Genomic DNA, 24,363 nt, shown 5'->3' on the forward strand with positions numbered 1-24,363 from the left:
TGAGGTCATAGAGAGGAATGTTTTCCACGCACATTTGGTCAACGTCTTCAATGTTATTTTAGAGTCCTGCAGCAATGAAAGGCTCGAGACTCATTGGGATAACTTTTATTTATTTTTGCTGTTTATTTTTGCTGATTAATTTCAATAATCATGTTATAAAACATTATAAAATTCAAGCCATCTATGGTCTATGAAATATTCAGAAAGCTCTTCAACAGCTTGTGATGTCCTGATTAACATTTCACTGTAGAAAGAACAGTTTCGAGCTTGTCAAGCCTTCTGCTTGTGTGTTTTATGTGTCCAGAGACTGTGAGGTTTTAGTTAGCATAATTAGTAGTTGAGCAACAATCTTGGACCTCGATCAAAGCAGGAAAAGCGATGCACATCCCTGGAAAAAGATGTCACTTTTTCTCAGATGTCACTGTTGCGGTAGGAACTTCATCTGAAACTGTAGCACAAAATATATGTGCACTTTTCTCAACCCTTGTTACAGCCAAACAAGTATAAGTAAACATTCTCAGCTCTTTTCAACGCTTAAATGACCCCAACCAAATACATACATTTAAATAACATTAGAGTTGGACCCATACATTGTGCAGGTTCTAACGTTTTAAACGTCTAATAAGAGTTGTAATTGTGTTTTAAATAGCACCGTATTCCCTATGCAGCATACTGCACTACTAGGACAGTAGTAGAATCTAGACAGGACGTGTGATACTTTCCCTGCACTCTGAACATACAACGAATGCACCAACAAACAAAGAAACACTGTACAGCTTCATTACACTAACACTTGTTTAAGCACACTTCAAGGTTTTGAGATTGTTTTAGAGAAATCCTTTCTACTGAACAGATTAAAAGAAATGGACCAGCCACATCTAACTCTATGACCTGGGAGCTTTAACTCGGGTCAGAGCTCTCCTCGGTTGGGCCTCTGAAGGTTGTCACGCCTTTCTCCTCTCCCCTGAAGGTTACCTTCTCATTTGTGCAATGCCCCCGTCAGGTTGGTGTTGTCATGAGCTACGGCGAGGTTCCTAAGCCAGTCTTTACCTTTCAGTTCCATGAGGGGAGGGGGCACACTTTTGGGAGGACCATAGGACTGGCAGGTTGTGGAGTTTAGCCCCGGCCAGCCAGTGGACTCCAGCCCCCTGCCGAGGCCTGCTCTCTTGTTGTGGCCACACAGAGGCCCCTTTGTCTGCAACCCCCCCACCCCACCCCACAGAGCCCATGCATCTCCCTGGATCCCCCCCCGCAGAGGAACGCTTTAGTTTCCCTTCAAGTTGTTGTTGGAGGGCGGGGGGTGCTCCTGGAGGGAAGGGGGCCTGGTGCCGTTACTGCTGCTACAGCTAGCGCCGTCTCCGTGCTGGCGTCCCCGGCTCAGTGCGATTGCAGTCAGAATGCTGATGATGTGGACGTGAAAGTACATCGACCTGCGGGGTGAAGGAGGACATGATGAGGAGCTACAGCAACTGATGCATGAAAGGAGGAGGGAAGTTTCTTCACCTTGAAATGCTTGATTAAGAGGGGCAGAGGCATGCACTCCAGAAACTGTCACAACCTCCGTTTTTTGTTCGAATATCCATTGTTATATTAAAGGCCAACATTTGGCAAGCACCTTTTTGGGGGGAGGGGGTTGAGTCAAGCAAAAATCCCCTGGTTGTAATGCTCCTGGTGTCCTGCATGTGTTAGAAGAAAAGAAATTCTCCTTCACAAGCCAAGGGCTTGACTTGAAAGCACCAACCAGATCTTAATCCAGGTTACAAATTATCACGACGTGGCCTATGGGGATTTAGCAGGCTCTGGTGCTTGTACTACTGCAGCGTAGGTTCAAATCCGAACTACGGCTCAAAACCCCCCACTTTCCTGTCCAATAAAGCAGGAACCAGCTGAAATATTTACAGATACTATTATCACCGAAGACAGACATCTGACCCTTTAAGAGAAATAAAGGGATGTTTTCTCACCTGTAGTAGTCAATGGTGGGCTCCACTGCCAGCAGTAGGAAGGGCATGACAGTGTAGCAAACACACAGCTGAGTGGCTGCCCAGGTTAGCACGTCGTAGCCCAGCTTCATGAGATGAGAGGACAGGAAATGGGGACGGAGGTTCCTACGAACCTGAGGAAGGGGAGACGGGAGAGAGAAGGGCATGAAAGAAGAGGCGTGAGCCGAGGGCTGGAGAGGAAGAAGAGCGGGAGCTTTCAGAAACAGATATGAACATCTAATGGGCCCTATGACAAGCTGTCAGAGTGATTGGTGTAGCTGTAATATAGCATGAACAACATGACAAGCTGTAATATATCATGGGTCCTTTTGGCTCCAGCTGCTATTGTGATGGGTATAGCAGCAATATAGCATGGGTACTTACACCTCTGGCTGCCATAGTGATGGGTATAGCAGTGATGAAGGTGAAGTAATATCCCGGGTAAACCCCGTGCCACAGTGCAGACAAGACGAAGGTCAGAGCTGTTCGGTAGCGGGGAGCCCGGTCGTAGCACACCCTGTGGAGAGGGAGAGGTTCGGTAGTTCCTCGGGGGAAATAGGACGGACAAAGGACCGATTCAGGTAGAGGGGTTACGCTTATGTCTGAACAATATCCCCATGGAGTCGGTCCAGAGTTCAACGCTCTTCACTCCTCAACTTAGATATGGGATAAAACGAAGTCCCTGTAATGATATGGTCTCCTACCAATATCCTGTATTCTCTGAATGATGTACATGCTAGCTTGCTATGGTGCCTTTTGCTCTTTATTTTGCTAGCATTACTGCTCATGCTCCATTTCAGTTATTAATTTGTAGGAGATCTACACCTGATCACGTACACACTGAGGAGATCTACACCTGATCACGTACACACATTAAAATACGAACATGTTGTATCTTGTAATAATTCATTACTCACGTTTTCAGCCAAACACCGGTCTGGATGTTCCAGTTGTCTATGAACTTCTTGAAACTTGTTGCCGTCTGCAAAGAAAGAGTGTCGCCCGGGGAAACATTAAATAAATAAAAAGGGGAGTATTCTTGTTTGACCGGTCAAACGTACCTCAATGCCCCACATGTTGAGGTTTGAGATGAGATCCCAGGAAACATTAAATAAATACAAAGGGGAGCATTCTTGTTTGACCGGGCAAACGTACCTCAATGCCCCAGATGTTGAGGTTTGAGATGAGATCCCAGGAAACATTAAATAAATACAAAGGGGAGCATTCTTGTTTGACCGGGCAAACGTACCTCAATGCCCCAGATGTTGAGGTTTGAGATGAGATCCCAGGAAACATTAAATAAATACAAAGGGGAGCATTCTTGTTTGACCGGGCAAACGTACCTCAATGCCCCAGATGTTGAGGTTTGAGATGAGATCCCAGGAAACGCGTCCCGTTTCATCAGCACCTTTAACCCCATATCCCGCTGCATTGTTGATGGCATCAGCTGTTGGGACAAACACACTCATTCATTCATTCAGCAGTTCAAACATTTTCAAATAGAACTGTAATGGGTGGATACCATCTGCATGACAGCCATGGCAGAGTCACCTAAAGTCCATGCGAAGTAGAACTTGGGTCGTGCAGCTTGAATGGAGAAGAAGGCGTACGACAGCCTGGTAAGGAAAGGTGCCTCACTGACAAAACGGCTGTCCACGTTATAGGTGATAGGGAAGGCTTTGGTGAGGGTCAGGAACAAAACCATGCACACAACACATATGACCAGTTTACGTGTGACAGCGGCCTGAAGAAACACGGGAAAACAGTCACATAATGGAACAGCAAACTGGAAAACCACTATGTGTTAAAGTCATTCTCTGGTAAAATATATTCAGCTAAGATTTTTGACTGATGTACTTACCAAAAGGCACACATCAATAAGTGGGCAGTCATGTGTTCTAGGAAATGGCCTTTCTGGCCAGCTTCTTTAATAAATTTTTTAATTGAGTCTTGAATAAATTTTTTTATCTAAAATGTGATGACTGGAACTTTGGTGCTGAACCATCTTTTTTTCAAAACTCCTGTTCTGTGATGGATGTTTAATGTTGTTTATTTATACATAATCTATAACTAGAATCAATCAGTAAGCCATGAAATTCCAAGTTTGGAAGTGAGTCATTTTGATGTGGCACATAATGGCAAATAAATGACATAGTTGGCAATTTTTGGTGTCTTCATGTTGTACTGTATTTATGCTTTACATTGTACTGTATTTAAAATGTATTTATGTTTCATTTTGTTTGTCAACAGAAAGGGGGAAAAAAAAGATGGTGCGCGTCTTCTACGTGTTTAGATATTGAGAACCCATACTCATCAGTAATAAACACACTGTTACAGTGTTTTGTAGTGTAACGAAAAATAGTTACCACAGCGACTCGCTGAAGGAAAGTGCTTCTGTACTATAACGCTCTCCAAAAGCCTTACCATGGGGGAAGGTTCAGGGACTTCATCAGGGCCACTGCGGCCAGCGTTGGTCCCGGGCGGTTTCCCCAGCCTTCGCTGAACGTGTCGTCCCTCTATGAAGTCGATGTAGTCGTTGTAGTGGCTGCATGGACCCACCAGGACACTGAGGAAGTTCAGGTTGTAGCTGAGGTATTCTATCAATGACGGCTTGGAGCTGCAGACGGAGAGAAAAGGGTGAAAGGACATCGGAGACGGTCACCTTACAGAAAGGGGGAGGAGATGGGGTGGGGGGCACTGAACAAGGGGGGAGACAACCAGAGACAGACACACCAAAGTCTAATCTCTGTTTTGCTGCACAAACCGACGCTAATCTGTATTGACATCCCAAACACATTCTGCCCCCTGGGACTCCTTGTTTCTTTCTTGACAACATCAATGTCACTTTCAGAGCCTCCCTTCTTGTGTTAAACACTACCCAACCTGAATCACGTTTCTACCTTTTAGTGTAATCAGTTTTGAGACATCTCGTGACAACAAAAAATAAGAGGACTTTCACAGAGAAGACAGTAATGTGATGGCATCAACATCATTTGTGGAAACAATTGGGTAACAGAGTTCATTGACCGCGGCCGATCTCCAACACAGCCCAAGTAGTATATGAACATCTGACAGTTACACAAAGGTGTAAGGGTTTTCAAAGTTCTCCCTTCATGCAATGCATTCAAAGCTAATTAATTGTTGTACTTTGAGATTAACATTCCAAGCGTGGTGCAGATGTCGAAGCGGTTCCACGGAGGCCCGAGTTTTTTGCTCTCACCTTGTACCAGACCGATCAATTAGGACACTAACGAGTTAGGGTTATTTAGGTCTCAGTTGGGTGCCAGCCAAGACCTAAACAGCCTCACTAGGGCCTCTATAGAATCGGTTAGATGACTGCGATGTACGATAAGAATACCACAATAAATACGTACGTAACAGAGAGACGCTTCTGATCTGCTGTGAGGTCCTCCGATTTTTTTGACATACCTGGAAAACAGCAATGACAGGGGAAAAGGTATCGTTTTTCTATTCAGCCATCAAATAACAGCAGTTTTTTAAGGGAAGATAAACAGGTTTCACATTTATTTAGGCGAGATAAAATTTATCCATTATTTGATGTACTATGTAGATACATGGGTTAGTTCTTACCATCGTGCCGGTCTTACCATCATGCACTTGAAACGCTAACATAGTGGTTTTCTGGGTAATGATCATCAGCGGCCTGTAGGGAGGACACAAAGTCTTGAGTTTCTAAAGTCAGATTAATGTGAAGCTCACAGAGGACAGACGCTTTACACAAGGGAAGTAAATGCGATAAACGTTTCATACAGCAAATCCACGAGGACAACGTTAGCGTTCATTACTTACACGTGCCATATCCAAATTTGGTCCCAGGGTCGTTGCAGGAATTTCCATCATAACATTTCCGATTTGCCCCAACAAACATGTCCACCCCGCAAACAAAAGAACTCCACAATTAATTATAACCCTTGTAACGATTCCCATGCCCAGCTGCGGCAGTGCTTTTGTTTTCCAGCCGCAGCAAGTTGCCTCGAATTAAGATACGGCATCTGCAGTACAATCTAGTGAACAGTATCTTTGTTTGTCCCACAGAGGGCACAGGAAGGACAGTGATGAGCTCTGCTACTGAGGCTCCCAGTGTCCTGCAGCACACACGACTGTTCTCCGGCCTCATTGAGTTGCCTGTCCTCCACGTTCATTGATTCAGACCCTCACATAGACTCCCACTGTTAGCCACACACAGACACGTGTCCTTTGTGAGAGAATGTCATGCACTTACTGTGTTTGTGTGTGTGTGTGTGTGTGTGTGAGTTTGTGTGCGCACATGCGTGTTTGCGTAGGCACAACTGTACGGCCGCGTTATGTTCCCATAGACAACAGGCACCGACGGGCATTATAAGGTCTACAAGGATGACACAGGAGGCAATCCACAGACACTCTGGGAGGGCAAGTCCTTATAAAATGGAGAACCTAAAATCACAGACCCCAAAGCTATAGCTTCTATGTAACCAAACAAAACTATCATCTTCATGTGACGACGCTGCAAGCAAACCACAAGGAAAGAACGGCAAACATGAATAGATCATCAGGCCTGTTTGGCATGCTGCTCAATAAGATTAATCCGTGGCAAGTTCTGACACTAACGAATGAAGATATCAGTTGGCTAATTTGTCCAGGGTAGTGCTAACCCCTATCTACAGGAACCATGGTAACCTGCAGATAACAGACCAATCAGGCGGGAGTGGCAAAATCTAAGTGAAAGAAAGAACGATAGAGAGACAGACTGAAAGAAATGTTGTGAGAGAGAGAGAGAGACATAAAAACACAGAAAATGAGTGGTTGAGGTAGACTGAGGAAGACTACAGTTGGCACTGCGACCTACCAACCGAGCTTCCAGCGTCCAGCAACACCATGTTGACCTGGAACGACATACTCACCCAGAGAAGTCTGTTGACAGGATCCCATAGCTATATATGAACACTCTGCTAACTTGACAGGCCGTGAGGTAGCTGATGGCCACGGTCATAGTGTACCTGGAGGAGAAATTACAGACACATTGTCTTCCAGCCACCAGCGCATGACTGTTACCACACAGAGGTTGTTGCCAATTGTAGTGGACTCGAGGTCTAACGGGGCTTCTGGATTTTGTCATTTACACAAAATCTACCTCCAACCATTTACACTTAGGTTTTTGATTGTATTCCTCCTGAATATACTGTTTTAAAAAGATATGGCATCTTTATATATATACAGCATATTCAATCAAACTCTAAATCAGTATCAATGTTCACATTCTTGATATCCTGCTCATACAGACAACATGCCTCCCAGCAATCACCTTAAAACAGACCAGCAGATCTACACACAACTACTGTGTTAGAAAAAAGAAAAAAACATCCCTCAATAAACCAAGACAAACTAGTGATTCATGGTGTTTGTATTTGGAGTAGGAAAGCAGATGGGCGATGGCACACCCAGGACAATGGTGTCTTTATCAAACTCCCTTCATGGAATTCCTAACGTCAAATACCAGGAGCATTACAAATCCCTAGTTACATTAATCACATTCCATGACTTAAACACACATGCAACGCTACGCGCACTAGCGTACACTAACTCACGTACACACCCACACACACAAAAAACAAACAGACTGGTCCTTCTAGCAAGTCCAGCTACCATTCCCAACAAGCGCAATTTGTCAAATTGCACTCCTTAATACCAAAAAACTAAAATGGAAAGCAAAGCCTACCCCAAATACACCCTTACATTGAGTCAGAGTATGCCAATGCCTTGATATATGGCTACAAATGTCTTGATATACAGCTGGACTGCTCACTCTCATTCAGTGTTATTCTGATACATCACCCACTCACAGTCTTAAGTTAAATCCAAAATGTGTCTCTTCTTGCTCAAAACAGCATCCTTTGCTCACTCGGCCAAATATACACCTGTAAAAACGAGCCTCCAGCCAATTCTGGTGGGTACAGTATCTCTCAATGGTCACTCCTAAAAGCCACACTTCAGTTGGACCCCATTGTTGTCCGTTCTCCCTGATTTAATGACAGATTTGTTCCAAAGAGCACATCTCCATTAAACTTGACACTTTAATCACAGCTCACTCTGAATACAACCCAAACAGGCAGCTTTTCTTTTTTTTTAATTGAATTTGTATGTTTATTTCCCTCATAGTGTTTGTTTATCTGTATGTCATCTAGAAAAAAATAAATGGTGCGCTTCCTTATGACAGATCGTCCCTGAAAATGATTACTGGTTCTCAAATGACCTGGCTAAATAATGGTGAAATAAACAAAAACATAAAAGACAACTTGCTGTGTTGTTACCCATCTACACTTTGTTCACCCATAGATGTTGTTTTTGTTTACCTGTGGATGTTGCGGGTGTCGGCTATGACCAGGATCCAGTAACACACCATCACCAACAGGGTAATATGGACAGCATACCTGTGCCCACAGAAACCAAGCACAGTGTTACTTTGACACATCCAGGATTACTGGGGGGCAATGAGGTAAACACGTTCCTTACCAGCCAAAGCAGAATGTAATGAAGGACAGGCCGAAGAGGATGGCGACCGCATGGCGAAGCAGGGGGCTGGTGTCCCGGGGGCCGAGGTAGAGACGGAAGCAGAACGCTGCACACAGGGCGAACACCTGACACGCCAAGAAGTTCACCTGCACAGGTAGGAGCCAATGGCCTGAGTGCCGGTCCGGGTAAGCTGGGCGCTCATTAATTCAGTGTCCTCTTGCGTTTAAGCCAAACGGACACATTCTTTTTTTGTCGTTGCACTGGCCACTCCTGGGAACTATCACCCATGCCGCTATGAGCGCCACGGACCCAACAAAAGGACCCAACGCCATGCTCAAACAATACATTCCTACCCGGGCTCTTTGTTCGGCCACTTCTGGGCTCCTGGCTGTCCCACCCCTTCGGGGCAGTTCCCCAACCACACAGTCGAAACTCTTCTCTGTTCTGACACCTCAACGGTTGAACCAGCTTGCAGTGGAGTCTAGGATGGTAGTCTCTACCCATCTTCAAAAAACATCAGAAATCTCACCATTTCGCAGAGTACTTACAACAGCTCCACTGGCACCATGTCAGCCTGTGGTCTTTTTGTGTTTTATGTTTGTTTGTATGGTCTTCTTTCCAGCACTGACTTTTACCGATGATGAATTAATTCATTACAATTATGCATTTACTACTAAACAGTGTGGTTGTGTGTCATCTAGCGCTCTTAAAAACTCTGCACTTACTGAAAGTGTTTCTGGATAAGATTGTCTGCTAAATGTCTAAAATGTGAGATGTAAATCATTATAGCACTGAAGTGGGAAAGAACACAAACACATCCGCGCCCAGGCTTAGACAGGGGATTACTTAGCCACTAAAAGCATGACCCTACCAGGGTCAGACTGGGAGCATAAATCGGCACTGGCATTTCTTTCACATGGGTCGTTATGTCAGCGTACAATTAACACCTGTCTATTAATTTCCGTAAGGACCCATTTCTTGCAAGAAAATTATATATAAGTTGTCAATCCAGAAATCTTGCCCAAAATGCCTGATGGCCAATCCGCACACTAAGCACATAGGACCTCCTCTATTTGGTTACTGTGTTTTTAGGAGTACCAAAAAATGTCTTGGGTCAGTTTGAAATGTAACATGAGGATGGGTACAGGGATTTGTTGCACGGAAAATGTATGTTGGTTTAAAAAGTGTACACACTTCAGGAATTTTGAATGAACAATTAACAGCTACTGGGTTTAAATAAAACGCTGTCATGTAAGTTTTAGCATATGTCAAACCAAAATATAATGTCGCTCACAAGACAAAAGATAATTAACGTAGGATTTAGGAAAAACGCAATCATACCTGGTCCAACGGAAATCCAACAAAATCGCTCACTGGAAGCAACCATTTGGAACCGGTAGTTTTAAACGAAGAGACTGCCAACTCTTCCATTCTGCATCTTAAAGTTAACAAGTCACCCAGAAAAATAATGTAATTGTTTTTGCCGAATAAACAATTAAATGTTTTCGAACAATGTAATTGCTATTCAGTGATTGAAATTCATACGGACTCAAGTTACTCGCCGTCCTCTCTGTGCAGCGGTCCTGAACAATTATGCAAATGTTCAGTCGGCAAATACGCCGGAACGAGAACTGCTAGCTTGCAGCCAAGAGCCACCCGGGCGTGGAACAGAACTGTCACAAGGAACGAACAGAGGCAGTGAGGCAGTAGAAACAGCAGGTCGCACATGGGATGGCCTTCTTGTTCCGTAACTTAACACAACCATCCACTGATTTAGTTTCTAAAATGTGACAGCTGTGTGAAATGTAAATCTACACAACAGATATACGTGTCCCAATATGACCCAGTTGCTACTGTAGGAGAAAAATATAGAGCAGCATTAGGATTTTTTTTATGGGGATATTATTTAATGCAAGTTATTTGTTCGGTGTTAATAAAAACATTTGCTAAATAAATCATATCTGAAATTGTATGTAGAAGTGGAAATTACAGACCAAAGATCTTTCAGACCTAGACGTTTCAATGAGTGAGTCATTAGTGTCAAATGAATTAAGGAGTGGCTCTGACCACTGATGCGATTTTTTTTTTTTTTATGACGGCGAACTAAAAGCTTATGACATTTCTTTCACACAAGCAAACACATCAACTGTCTTAATTTGATCATCCTTAGACTTCCCTTAGGTGACCCGAAAATTAACTGAGATAGTAAAATGTGGGTATCACAGAGACAGTGCTATTTGGAGGTTATCCAGAGAGGACCGGTTCAACCTGCTCTTGACAGACCGGATCCGACTGGAGATACGTTGTTTTCACAACCCAAGCTACATGCTAGGGGGAAGAAAAAAGTTTATTTCAAAATTGCTCAAGAAACTTTTTTGGTGTGTCATCCCTTTCCTCTGCATGCCCCACCTCACTTGATGATGGCAAAATAAAAATAAAATGATCTGTTCAGGAACTTAATCAGTTGTTTTAAACAATTGTTTATGTTAGGAATGTAAAGATTAATGTTATAAAATGGCTAGAACCAATCTTGTTCACATTATGGCCTATTGTTACATTAACCCCTGGGAATATCATTAAATGTACAGTAGATAACAGCCTTTCTGATGAATAATGGGGAACCTATCATGTATAACCTTGGGATAGGATACCATATTATTCTATGCATTACTTCCCTGATTTACAATCACTGCTAATTTTAAGAATAATGTATGAAAACGTTATAAAGGAATATTAAAATATAAAAGCACACACTGAACATTCACACAGCAAAATGTTAGGGATCCCTATCCTTTTGTAGGTGTGCATTATTCAGAGGCCTTGTGTTAAGAGCATATAAAACAGGGCTAGATCTAATCCACAAGCCGGCAAGGTGGAACAATCTGCCCTTCTGTCCAAAACAATTAACCCTAATTTCTCCCACACTGTGAAAACGAGAATGTGTTTTGAACTTAACCGTAAACCCTATTGTAACCTTTTGCCTTAAATTAACCCTTAAACTGGATATTTTCCTTGTTTTCCTATACTTGTGGGGATTTTTGGCCAACACCAGGTTAGTAAAACATAAACACACACACACATACACACACACAAATACCAAGGTAACATTTTATTATGGATAGGTGTTTATTTCACATTATGGAACTATTCGTGATATCTGAACTCAGTGGAATATCATTTTCAAAATAACAGTCACCATAGCCCATGATTCAATTTGATCGCCACTTTCGGCAATTCATAATTTGAGGGCAATCTTATGCTGTGACATATAAAGTAGACCTACTGACATACTGCAGATGCTGGATCAATCCTTTAAATGTCGATACCTTTAAAGGTAGGCTGGATCAGAGACCCAGGTTAGAATCCAGTCTGAACACAGGTGAGTCGAAAATCAAACATGGTTTGGTAGATTAGTAAACCACACATGAATATTTTGACAGTGTGTGGAACCGGAATACTTGCATAGGCTTCACTTAGGGGAACCATTTTGTTGGATGTGCCTTAAGGCACAACGGTATGTTATTTCAACAAACCTGTCTTTGCAGACACACTATATTCCCTTCTCTTTTGCTTGTCACTCTAACCTCCAGGCCATATGGTGACCCCTGGCTCAGCAAGGGAACAAGTGGCCTGGGTTTGACCTCAGGCAACAAATGTTTGGCCCTTAACTGTCAGTCACTATAGATGTGGAGTGTCTGCTACATAACAAAAATGATCACATCCACCAGCTCACAAGCCCAGGGTCAGCATGAAGTGACCGAGGGGACATGTATCATCAATGGGACACACACATCTAATTCAGATACCATTTGCAGTGTATATGGGGAAACAAAACTCAGGGGGCAAAGATTCTATCTGGGCGGGCAATGCCCGGCTTTGTCCCACCCTGCCAGCTCAGACCTTGTATTAGATTTGTTGTTACATTAACCGTCATTACAAGGTAGCCATTGAATGTTCCTGAGTGTTCAGGCGGAACGCCGTGCTTCAGCAAATGAGGAGGAGAGGAGGGGTGCTGAACAACTGGGGCTCACCAAGAAAATCTGTGAAACTGACTAAACCGAGGCAAAGAGTAGTTGGAGAGAACAAACAAAAAGGCTGATTATTTTTTTTTGTTTACAGCTCAATTTAATCCATTGGATTTATAGGTTACAGGTGACCGACGTTTCAGCACCAATCTAGCGTCTTTCTCGGTTATCCTCTGTAACTATTCCTTGCCTCGAATAAGTCTGTCAGCTTTTCTTGGTAAACATTTTTCATAATCTAAATCAATATTGAGGGGGAGAAGGGTGTATGGTGTGGGTATTCATCATGTGCATTAATTTTCAAATGTATGAGAATTTTATACCTGACAGTTTTGTCAAAGGCTGAACAGAGATTACTTGTCTTCAGTTTTGATTTACCGAAGGGCGCCTCCTGCTGGGCAATGAAAGTTATGCACTACACGAGAAAGAGTTGTAGACCATTACAAATCTGCATGTAAGAAATGCTAATAAAACAGGACAATAATTATTCATGTGTTATCAATGATTGTTTTAAAACGTGCGACCGGAGTCTAAAGGGGTAATTTGCCGTATATGATTAGGCATTCCAATTGCTTTTGTGCACAACAGTATGCTAAACAAAGTATACAGGGCCTAGTACGTGTTCGTCAGTATCTTCCACCGTTTGTAAAAGGCATGATGTTGAGATGTCATAAACACACCTGGGTAAAAAAGCTAATTAAAAATAAATTTTAATACATCATGAACAACAGTTCGATTTAGAATGTAAGCAAATGTGGTTTGACTTTCCAACAAGCTCTTGATTCAGTTAGATTATTTTTGATTAACATGTTATGGGCACGTTGATTGCGTCTGACGTGTCCTGATTCCACTGTCCAATGGCGTGTGCCATTTTATCTTCTATACTGTGATTGGTCAATATAGTATGAAACGTACATAAAATGGGTGGTGTTATAACACGCAGTAGCCAATTGCATCGATTATGCAAATAATGTTCAAAAATGTCCCGGGAAATCTGAGTTTCGCGGGAGGGCTCTTTCGCGCGTAAACGGTATCCCTTCATTCATTGTCAGCTTCCTGGAGCCATTTTTGAGCTGGCAGGACTGAGACTCGCGCTAGTTTCTAATCCATTGCATCTGCCTAAATGCGTTCTCAATATAACTTCAGATATACAAATATCGGCAAATAAGATCATCATCTAGTCTTTCATATCAATATTTTTTAATTTGTTGCGGTGGATTAGCTGAAAAAGGGCTTAAAACTAAAGGGACAAAGGGTACCCGAGCCCACAAAGATGAGAAGAGGGATCTCATCAGCCCCGGATAAAGTAATAATAGCAGGGGTTGGAGGCTCTTCTCTTGACAAAAATGCGGTATTGACTGCATTTTCCGACCGGTTTACCCCTCATCGTACCACTACCACTTATATACAAATTATAACTCCACCGCCTTGCATTCCACAGACTTCGAATGTCTGTTTGTCCGAACCACCAGCTGGCTGTATATATTCCACTCCAAACGGAGCAACAAACGGAGCCGGACGACGACCCACGTTAGGACGTCCACCGGTAAACTTGCTAATGTCATTTTCTGTTTCATCGCAGTGACTGAAATTAACGAGGAACGTCCTCGTATGTTGCTAGCCAGTTAGCAAAGTAGCTAGCTCGGTCGTTCTCAGGGATCCTCGAGTCACCAACACACTCTGAGGTTCACTCAGTTGGGTTTAACGCCAGGTATCTAGCGTACTAATCAACGTGCATATTTGTGATAGCCTATATAGTTACTTTTAGGTGTTAAAGTAGCTATTTTGGAAGCCTGTCAGATATGAAGTTGAGTAAGCCTAACATAATTTATCAATTTCTAAGGATCACACCCGTATTAAAGGTCAACAGCCTAGCTATGCCTAAAACATTTCCCGTATCAGTTTCTGAAGTTAAAATAATTTTGCTGTGGTCTAATATTTAGGGTTCAAGAGCAACTCTTCCATACAAGGTCCTCTGCTTGTTTCGACACCAACGTGCTCCAGCTTAATATGCTTGCAAACCTTAACATAATTAACATTACTTGTCAGCAATAATGTTTAGGCCCAGTTATTGTTTTGGGCTGGAGGGGAAGGGGGGGTTGACAGGATCTGTCGCGGAAGGTAGCTTGCTAGCTATGCACAAACACTGGCTAACTAAAGTTGAGCAACAGAAGGGTAATCTTCTTATCGTCTTTAGTTTTCCGCGTCAGAAGATTGTTAAATATCATTATGACTGTCAGCTGGCGTTACGTTGTTTTAACTATTACTTGCGTATGTGTTACTCCTGTGTTATAAACCGTTAAATTGCGGAAATGCAAGCCCTACCGTTAGTGTTAAATTGGCCAAACTGGTCATGGGTAAAAACGCTATAACACAGATGTAGCGAGCCAGCCCACGAGCTAGCCTTCAGGACCCCTCTTTGCTCACTGAGGGAGATATCAGATGGGGGTTGGGTTTCTGCAAAAATGGCAGCCATATTTGATATCATGAACTGCCCCAGCAGCAAGGATTGATTTGTTCCATCTTTAGCTAGTTAGCTTGAGGGGTGGGGTGGATGGGGACAGGAGAATATAGATCCTTCTGGCTTGTTAAAGAAATTAAGTTTCACAAACAGCCCTGTGCTTGTCATACTTACCCGGTGCCCTCATGAATGTGTCCAAGTGTTTTTCAGTGATTTTCTTGAAATAAAGTGAACTATTGGCTTATTTAAGTGAACTCTTGGTTTTTTTAAGTGAAAAGAATAACTGAACTGTTGGCTTATTTGTCACCACACAAGTGTTGGCAGATTTTGAAAACCTGGTTTCACACGGTTCTGTCCCCATCTCCACCACATGACTCGCCTGATGTGCTTGGCACATTGCACCCAATAACCTGGGTGACCACATGGTGACCCAGGACTTCTGCTTGCATCACTCCGTCATGTTGGTGATAAGGACTTGATGCCATGTTGTTGGACAAAATGGCTGACGTTTCACTTCTCATTCCACTCAGTTTTCAGTTTCGAGTCCCTGGTCATATCAGTTGAACATCGAGGAATACAGAACTAATTTATCCCAGAGGAATATTTATTTTACAAAGGTAGCGAGGGCCACTGCCATGCTGGGAAGGTAGGAAAGAAGCTAGTAAGAAACTATTCGTATGTGTATTAAACTTTTGCCAAGATTAAAAGTTATACTATACAGCATATGGGGCTATTCTGGAGACTCCCAAGTTGTTAAATCCAGTCAAATAGCTGATGCCTACCCCTTAATTCAAAGGTGAAATAAAAACAAACCATTTGGTGTTTCATGGGAAATGGCATTGCAACACAATTTCTGAACAGTGAACCAGTTCACAGGCACTGTTTGGAACGCACCGGTCATGGGTTTGATTCCAGTAACGAAAATGGATGGTCGGTATGAGAATGTCTGTTAACTGACTTCATTATAGACGCTAGGAAACACTTTGTGCTTCCTTACCTTGCAGGCCAAGCGTAGGCTGGCATTGGATGAGTCAGACCATCAGTACCCCATCGAAGGAGCCCGGACACCGCGGGGCAAGGCTGGAGCAGCCTCTGGGCCGGGGCTCAAGAGCCCAAAAGGTAAGACTGGACTGTTGTGATTGTTGTAGAGATGCTGTGTAGACAGAGTCCCCGAGGTTATTTCGATGGTCGAGGTGAGGTGAGGGGAGAAAGGAAAACAAAATCTGAGGCCGACAAGGCATATTGAAATAGGATTTTGGGTAGAGAAAGAGGCATGCAGCGCCGTCGTGTTGTGGCAACCCCAAGTGGATACGGGAGAGTTGAAAATCACAGCAGGCCTTCCTCTTAGGCATCAGTGCCACGTCATTTGGCTTATTCTCAGACTTCAGACAGGAAGTCACGTGGAATGAATCACGTGGGTCACCTCCGTTAGCTCTTGCCCAAGCCACCTTGGAGAGCCCCACATACATGATGTGACTCGGACGTTACCTGCTTGTCCCGCCCAAAGATTTTAACTCAATGCGAGATGGATATCCGCTGTGGCGCCTGCGCATGGCTCATGACCATCCTGCGTTGGCTAGGACAGCATCCTGCATTGGCTAGGACAGCGGACGGGGGAACTGACATTTTGCACTGGTGCTCTCTTGTTTCTACTGCCACTGGTCTCTTAGCACAGTTTTACAAATTCACTCCTTTTGCAAATTCATGACCAATCTATATTGTGAGCTCCACTGCATGTTAGGGGGAGTGGAAGGCCTGCTCCACATCGCTCCAAGCCTCATATTCAAGATAGAAAATAGTCGAAAAGCAGAAAAATATGCCTTTTTGGAATATAATTTATTTTTGTACCTAATGTCACACTAAAATATTTTATGGTTTGTTTGCATTGTGCCTGTTTAGTTTTGGTTTATTTTCTACAGATTGTTACAAGGCCTCAGGTTGACACGCACACAAGTGTTATTTTTGTGTCAGAAACCACAGCCCAGTTCTTCACTTGATTGCGTGAATGTCAGGTTCTAATGTCAGCTTTTTGGAGCCTATGGGCTTGTGGGTAAATTCGCACCATACACACCCTTCTGGAAATGCTGCAGAGAGAGAGCGCATGTGGTTTAGAGGTTGGATGTTTCGGTTAATTGCACAGAGTTTGTTTAGAGAAGTCATCCACCCAGAGCCATACATTGTTAAGTAATGAAAAGGTATAGTAACCTTTTGAAGTGTTTCTTAGTTTTGAGGGTATAATGAGCAAGCAACGTTACGTCTGTGGAAGGAATCTGTTCATGTCAACTATTTAATTCCCTTTCATAGACAGACTGGCTATGAAATCTGTTTTTATTTCAGTGGCTAGTTGGCTAGAATACAGTGCAACATTGCCAGGTTTAGCTGACATTTTTTGGCAGTTGGAGGTGGCACGGATATTAAGCTGACAGTGCTCTTTGTACTGTCAGGAAACGTCAACAAAATATTTACAGAACAAAACTATAAATGCGACGTTACGTGTTGGTCCCAAGAGCTGAGATGAAATATCAGATGTTCCATATGCACAAAAAGCTTATTTTTTTCTCGTGAAATCTCTAGATTAGGTCCTAAAGTCTTCATTTTAATTGACACATTTTCTTCTATGAACTGTAACTCAGAATTGCTGAATGTTGTTTATTTTTTTTCATTCATTGTACTTGTCATTGTCATGACAATAAAGAAGAATGGAGATTTATAGCCAAGCCTGCCCCCCTACCATTTACTGCCTGATTTGGTGGATGCCTGAATGTAGCTTGGGATTGTTTGCCTGCCTGTTCCGGTCGCGGAGTGGTGGATGATAAAAAGATGCATCAGGTTCAATGCGTTGTAATGGGTATCGGAGGCAGGTTTTTGTGTAGCAAACGCTCAGTGAAAAAGGCTATTTTAAGTCCTGGTGTAGAGATTCTTCGGGGTGAATTGCTCCTTTCGCCATGTTGGTGGCAGTAGGTCCAGTTTTCCCCTGCATCGTTAGGATTTTCCCAACGAGCAATGAATTTGCCCTTACATGGGCACAAATCAGACGTGTCATGCTGCGCCGTTAGAAATTATTTTGTTGACCTGTCGGCTAAATAAGGGTCTGGCCGACAGACTGGCGAATAGCCGTCCAAATGAATCTAACGGGAGTGTTGGACAAGTGTCGAATGAAAGTTGGGATCAGTGAAGCTCTCCGGGAAGGGAGTATTATGAAGTTATCAATTATTTCCTGAGAGATGAGTAGAAGCCACTACAACAGGCAATGAATGTATTGTTAATCCACGTTGTCCAATTTTATATACACTGGTCACATTTTTTTTTTTTACAATCTGTCCAGTTGGGAAGCATAAGTGATTGTGAATCAGTGTCACCTGTTTCGGTGCAAATGAATGTGACAACAGGTGCACTGGAGAGGCAACAGCAAGACAACCCCCTAAAATGGAATGGTTTTGCAGGTGGTGGCCACAGACAGTTGCTCTCTCCTTATCCTTCCTGACCGGTTCTTCTCTAGTTTTGGGTCCTTGTCACTACTGGTAGCATGAGTAACGGTACCTACAGTCCATTCAGGTGGCACAGGTAGTCCAGCTCCTCCAGGATGGCAAATCCATATGTGCCGTCACAAGATTTGCCGTGTCTCCCAGTACAGTCCCGAGGGTATGGAGGAGATGCACGAACAGCACTGCCAGAGCCCTACAGAATGACTTCCAACGGGCTACTGGTGTGCATGTTTTTGCCAGAAACGGACTCCATGAGGGTGGCATGAGGGCCTGACGTCCTCTAGTGGGTTCTGTGCTCACAGCCCAGCGTTGTGCAGCTTGATTGGCATTCGCCAGAGAACACCAGAAATGGCAGGTCTGCCATTGACGCCCCGTTCTCTACACAGATGAGATGCTGTGGTGAACGTTATGCTGCCTGCAACATCCTCCAGCATGACCGGTTTGACTGTTGGTTCAGTGACGGTCTGGGGAGGCATATCTTTGTTGGGTCGCACATAACGCCACGTTATAGCCAACAGTACCCTGACTGCTGTTAGGTACCGGGATGAAATCCTCAGACCCATCGTCAGACCTTAAACTGGTGCAGTGGGCCCTGGGTTCCTCCTGGTGTGGGACAATGCCCGGCCTTGTGTGGCCAAAGTGTGTAGGCAGTTCCTGGATGATGACGGCATTGATTCCATTGATTGGCCCTCATGTTCCCCAGTCCTAAATCCCATTGAGAACCTCTGGGACGTTCTGTATCGGTGCATCTGACGCAGCCAACTAGCGGTGTAGATGCTCACTGATCCTCTGATCCAGGTCTGGGAGGAGATCCCCCAGGACACCATCTGCCGTGTCATCAGGATCATGCCCAGACATTGTTGGGAGTGCACACAGGCACGTGGGGACCGTACACACTACTGAGTCATATTATGAGTTGCAGTGATGAAATTCATGCAATTTGGAACAGCCTGTGATTTCAATGGTTTACATTGATTTCAATGGTTTACATTGATTTCAATGGTTTACATTGATTTCAATGGTTTACATTGATTTCAATGGTTTACATAGATTTTCGGTTTGAGTTTGAATCCAGACCAGGGGTGGAAATTACATTTTTTGTCCACCGGCCACTGTGGCTGGTGGATTTCAAAATCTACCAGCCACTCAATGTTTTTACCAGCCACTTTCTTGTTTTTAACCAACAACGTGAAGCGTGTTGACGACATACAGAGCAGTACATTATCAGATTTGTCTCGTCGTAAACTAACCATTCGCGGGACTCACCATTGTCTGCTTTTCTCCATCGTTCTTTAAAAAAAAGTTTTTTGACTTTCGCCTCTTTGTCCACTGGCTCCTCCTGAGATGTTTTCTCAGCGGACCTCTTAACGCCTGCGATGTAACGCCACATTTTTTTTATGTGTGCCGCCTCTAAAGTGTACGTAAGAGGATTAGTGCCAAGCAATAATACAAAAAATAAAACCATCTCGACAAAGTCACATCGTTGTGTTTCGAGAAAAAAGTCGAAATACAATCTTGAGAATAAACTCATGAAATATCGAGAATAAAAGTCTAAATTAAATGTAGAATAACGCATTCGATCAGTGTGCATTGCATAGCCTACTGATGGCAGAGTTGGATCAATTAGTCAAGCTATATTATAGACTTTCTTTCAGTAACAAAGAAATACTATCAACTATTAGCTAATTATGACAGAATTATAATTAGCATACGAATTTAAAAGAGAATTTGCAAGCGGCTAGGTCTTTTTAGAAAAAAAAAATTGTCCAATTTGCGCGATGTACTCGCTTTTGTCCAACATGAATTGACAACCAGTGGACAAATGCAAGGTTATCGCTGGCTTCACCTACGCGCGATTCATCGTGGTTTCCCATAAGACGGATTATTAAACTTTATTCTTGATATTTAATGAGTTTATTCTCAAGATTGTATTTCGACTTTTTTCTCTAAATTTAACGAGTTTAATCTCGCATTATAATTACTTTAATGTCGAGATGGTTTTATTTTTTTTATTGTTGCTTGGCACTAATCCTCTTCCGTAAAAGTGTCCGGGTGAAACAGTATGCTATTTTTATTTACCCGCCACGGTGGCCGGTAGGTGATGCGAGTTTACCCGCCACAACACAAAATCACCCGCATTTGGCTGGTGGCGGGTGCTAATTTCCATCCCTGATCCAGACCCTCAATCGGTTGGTCATTTTGGTTTCCATTGACCGTTACGTCATTTTGTTCTCAGTGAATTACACCGTGTACAGTTAAGATTTGGATCTTTTCGTTTATTTCGTTAATCAAGACCCGATGTGTGATTTAAGTGTTCCCTCAATTTCTTTGAGCGGTGTGTATTCAAATATATGTTCTGGCAATTGTACTTCGTTGCTTAAAGACAGTTGGCTGGAGAGGAGGGTTTTGGCCCGGGTGTGAACTTACCCGTTGAGCTTCTGGCACAATTGTAAACACTTGTCTCGCCCGTTTTTCTACGCAGTGCCGAAGTCCCCGGCGGAGAAGACCCGCTACGACACATCGCTGGGCCTGCTGACCAAGAAGTTTGTGGAGCTGCTTGGCCAGTCGCCAGACGGCGTGATTGACCTGAACCAGGCCGCCGAGCTGCTCAAGGTGCAGAAGAGACGCCTCTATGACATCACCAATGTCTTGGAGGGGGTCCACCTCATCAAGAAGAAATCCAAAAATAACATTGAGTGGATGTAAGTGTGGGCTCGTTTCTCATAGCAGCTGACCAACAGGACTTTAAATACTATTATTTGTCGATCAGGCTGTTTTTCAGACTTTCTCTGGTGTCAGGGCCTCCTCTGTTATACTTTACAGTAGATCAAATGAAATGGTCAGGTCTTGGATTATTCTGGAAATGGGATTGCATTTAAAAAATAAATAAAAATCTCTCTCTCTTCCAGGGGCTGTAACCTGTCTGAGGACGGGGGTACCTTAAACAACCGTCAGGGCCTGACTGCTGAGCTGTCAAATCTGTGTCAGGAGGAGAGGAGGCTGGATGAGCTGATCCAGAGTTGCACCCTGGACGTCAAACAGATGACTGAGGCCACGCACAACCAGAAATATCCTTGAATATGCGGGTCCCGGGTCGAATTGGTTCTGACTTGCATTGCCGTATGAGCGTCAGCTAATGAATCTGTGAGCATCTCCTCCAAAACTCCCAGTTGTGATTCCTCTTTAACCTCCTGTTCCACGTTGGCGTATGTGACGTACCAAGACATCCAGCAGCTGCGTAACCTGAGAGACCAGACCGTGATCGTGGTGAAGGCTCCCTCGGGGACCAAGCTGGATGTCCCCGACCCAGAAGAGGTACATTCAACCAGTCTGCGTAATCTATTTGAGTTAAAAGGGTGTGTGGTTTGTGGCTGGCGTACCGTGGCTAAGAGCTCTTTTTCAGCATGATACAGTCAGGGTTACACGCCGGAAATTATGAACTGGCTCCTCGCGTTATTAGAACAGTAATGTAGTCAAGTTTTTTGGTCATTCGCGGGGTGTATGGTCGGATATCGTGACCTGTTCAGCCAGTCGGCATCCAGAACCTTATACCTGCAGGGGTAATCCTGGGTTGTGCCAACGTTGGCAGGTTTCACTGTCGGCGCCATCTCCACCAATGCAGCGAATCCGTCTCTTAACGTCAGTTGCGCCGTGACGTTCTGTCCAACGGTCCAAATCATACCCTCCGGCTGTCGTTTGCTTCTGCGCGTCTTCATGGCTACAGAGGTCGAATCGGTATGTTTTTCTGTACTTCCCAGAACCTGTCGGTGCACCTGACCAGCACCAAGGGTCCCATCGAGGTGTTCCTCTGCCCGGAGGAGTACGCCTCCTGCAGCCCTGTGAAGAACGGTAGCCAGGATGTCAACGGAAACTCCTCGCCTTTCCTCAAAGTCTCTGATGGTAAGTCTTCCCTCCCTTCTTCTTTTTACTGATACATTCTTACCGTCGGTCTAAGAAAAAACACAAAGCGCTGTTCTCTGAGAACAATTTTCGCCAGGGTCCGTGACGAGCCGAGATTGATATGGTTTCACTCCACCGTTTTACTTGAACCAGCTCCAAAGGAATGCAATCGAATCTCGTCCCCTCGACCCGACTTCCGCTCGGTTGGAGTGTCTCACCATGTCTTCTCTCCCCCTACAGAGAAGGCAACCGGCGGCGGCGATGTCCATCCTGCTCCCTCGGCCGTGACGGTCACCACCCTGTCACCCATCACCTCGCCCTTCACCAGCCTCCTGCAGCAGACCGAGGACCAGATCCCGCTGTCTCTGTCCGGGCTCCTGGAGGGCCACGGTGCGGGGCCCTTCGTCAACCTGTCCCCTCCGCTCCTCAACGAGGACTACATGCTAGCGAGCCTAGGGAACGACGAGGGCATCAGCGATCTGTTCGACGCCTACGACTTTGACAAGCTGCCCCTGGATGACCTCCTGTGTCCCATGTGAGGACGCGGAGGGGAGAGGGGGGGGGGGGCCGCGTCTTCCTGTCCTGTGTCCTCCCGTGTGCTGTAGTGGTTGGAAAGAGAAGTACGGGAAGTGGCCATACTGTTTTCCTTCATCCAGGAGGGTCACAGGGCAAGGGACTGTCCGAGGTTGTCCTGTCTTGCCTGGACATATCCCAGGAGGTGGACGCGTCGCTGAGCACCTGGGATCTTGTGTGTCACTGGAGGCGGCTGAGAACTTTGTCTTTGGTGTCCTCCTGTTTTACTGTAGAGCCGAGGGCATGTCTTACCATGTTTCATGGAGGACCAGAGTGAACAGGCCTTAGAGAGAGACCGGCCAATGGGGGAGGCTTCCCCGGGACGCCCGGCCAATGGGGGAGGCTTCCCCGGGACACCCGGCCAATGGGGGAGGCTTCCCCGGGACGCCCGGCCAATGGGGGAGGCTTCCCCGGGACGCCCGGCCAATGGGGGAGGCTTCCCCGGGACGCCCGGCCAATGGGGGAGGCTTCCCCGGGACGCCCGGCCAATGGGGGAGGCTTCCCCGGGACGCCCGGCCAATGGGGGAGGCTTCCCCGGGACGCCCGGCCAATGGGGGAGGCTTCCCCGGGACGCCCGGCCAATGGGGGAGGCTTCCCCGGGACGCCCGGCCAATGGGGGAGGCTTCCCCGGGACGCCCGGCCAATGGGGGAGGCTTCCCCGGGACGCCCGGCCAATGGGGGAGGCTTCCCCGGGACGCCCGGCCAATGGGGGAGGCTTCCCCGGGACGCCCGGCCAATGGGGGAGGCTTCCCCGGGACGCCCGGCCAATGGGGGAGGCTTCCCCGGGACGCCCGGCCAATGGGGGAGGCTTCCCCGGGACGCCCGGCCAATGGGGGAGGCTTCCCCGGGACGCCCGGCCAATGGGGGAGGCTTCCCCGGGACGCCCGGCCAACGGCAGTATCAGGATCGCCTTAAACCTTGGTGTTTCATAGACTCAACAGGTCTGAAACTGAAACAAAAGCCCTGAAACAGAAAGCTACTACCGGTACTTGTCCAGTAAGAAAAAGTCAGATTACATTTTCGGTTGCAAACTTGTTCTGCGCTGTGGCCCTATTGAACACGACTCTGTGTCGACCCTTTTTGCTGCTCGGAGCTGCTTTATAACTGAGAGCTGCCTTATCCAGCCTGACCATAGTACAACTCAGTTTCCAAGACAGTTGGGACATTGTGTGAAATTAAAATAAAACCAGAATGCAATGATGTGCACATCATTTATCCTTATATTTAATTGAAAATAGTATGAAGACAACATATCAAATGTTGAAACAGAAATGTTATTGTTCATGGAAAAATACTTGGCCAATTTGAATTTGATGCCAGGGACACGTTTCAAAAAAAGTTGGGACGGGGCCTGTTTACTACTGTGTTGCATCACCTCTTAAAAATACTCATTTCACCATTTGCTGTAGTTTTGAATGTAAAATGTATTG

At 45.0% G+C, this 24,363-nt stretch overlaps 2 protein-coding genes across 5 annotated transcripts; one reads left to right on the plus strand and one right to left on the minus strand.

Annotated features, from left to right (window-relative positions):
* Window positions 1-99: 99 nt before the first annotated feature.
* Window positions 100-10,166, minus strand: mboat1 (membrane bound O-acyltransferase domain containing 1). 4 transcript variants are annotated; one of them, XM_010866412.5, is made up of 14 exons: window positions 10,038-10,166; window positions 9,834-9,930; window positions 8,493-8,638; window positions 8,333-8,410; window positions 6,884-6,979; window positions 5,591-5,646; window positions 5,357-5,411; window positions 4,407-4,599; window positions 3,534-3,726; window positions 3,326-3,429; window positions 2,900-2,964; window positions 2,367-2,499; window positions 1,965-2,116; window positions 100-1,430 (listed from the first exon to the last, which is right to left on the minus strand). In XM_010866412.5, the coding sequence occupies exons 2-14, from the start codon at window positions 9,921-9,923 to the stop codon at window positions 1,265-1,267; spliced, it is 1,527 nt and encodes a 508-aa protein (XP_010864714.2). In that variant the 5' UTR covers window positions 9,924-9,930; window positions 10,038-10,166; the 3' UTR covers window positions 100-1,264. The 4 variants fall into 4 exon arrangements, with proteins under 4 accessions (XP_010864714.2, XP_010864712.2, XP_019910672.2 ...); XM_010866410.5 differs by having other exon boundaries at window positions 10,042-10,165; XM_020055113.2 differs by lacking the exon at window positions 10,038-10,166 and adding an exon at window positions 8,846-8,996 and having other exon boundaries at window positions 9,834-9,918.
* A 3,405-nt stretch (window positions 10,167-13,571) lies between these two features.
* On the plus strand, window positions 13,572-22,907 carry LOC105007462 (transcription factor E2F3). Its single transcript, XM_010866408.5, has 7 exons — window positions 13,572-14,060; window positions 15,980-16,094; window positions 20,943-21,162; window positions 21,370-21,528; window positions 21,661-21,775; window positions 22,219-22,360; window positions 22,601-22,907. The coding sequence occupies exons 1-7, from the start codon at window positions 13,788-13,790 to the stop codon at window positions 22,897-22,899; spliced, it is 1,323 nt and encodes a 440-aa protein (XP_010864710.1). The 5' UTR covers window positions 13,572-13,787; the 3' UTR covers window positions 22,900-22,907.
* The last annotated feature ends 1,456 nt before the right edge of the window (window positions 22,908-24,363 follow it).

This window comes from Esox lucius, chromosome 16 (assembly GCF_011004845.1).
Source record: "Esox lucius isolate fEsoLuc1 chromosome 16, fEsoLuc1.pri, whole genome shotgun sequence".
Lineage (NCBI taxonomy): Eukaryota > Metazoa > Chordata > Actinopteri > Esociformes > Esocidae > Esox > Esox lucius.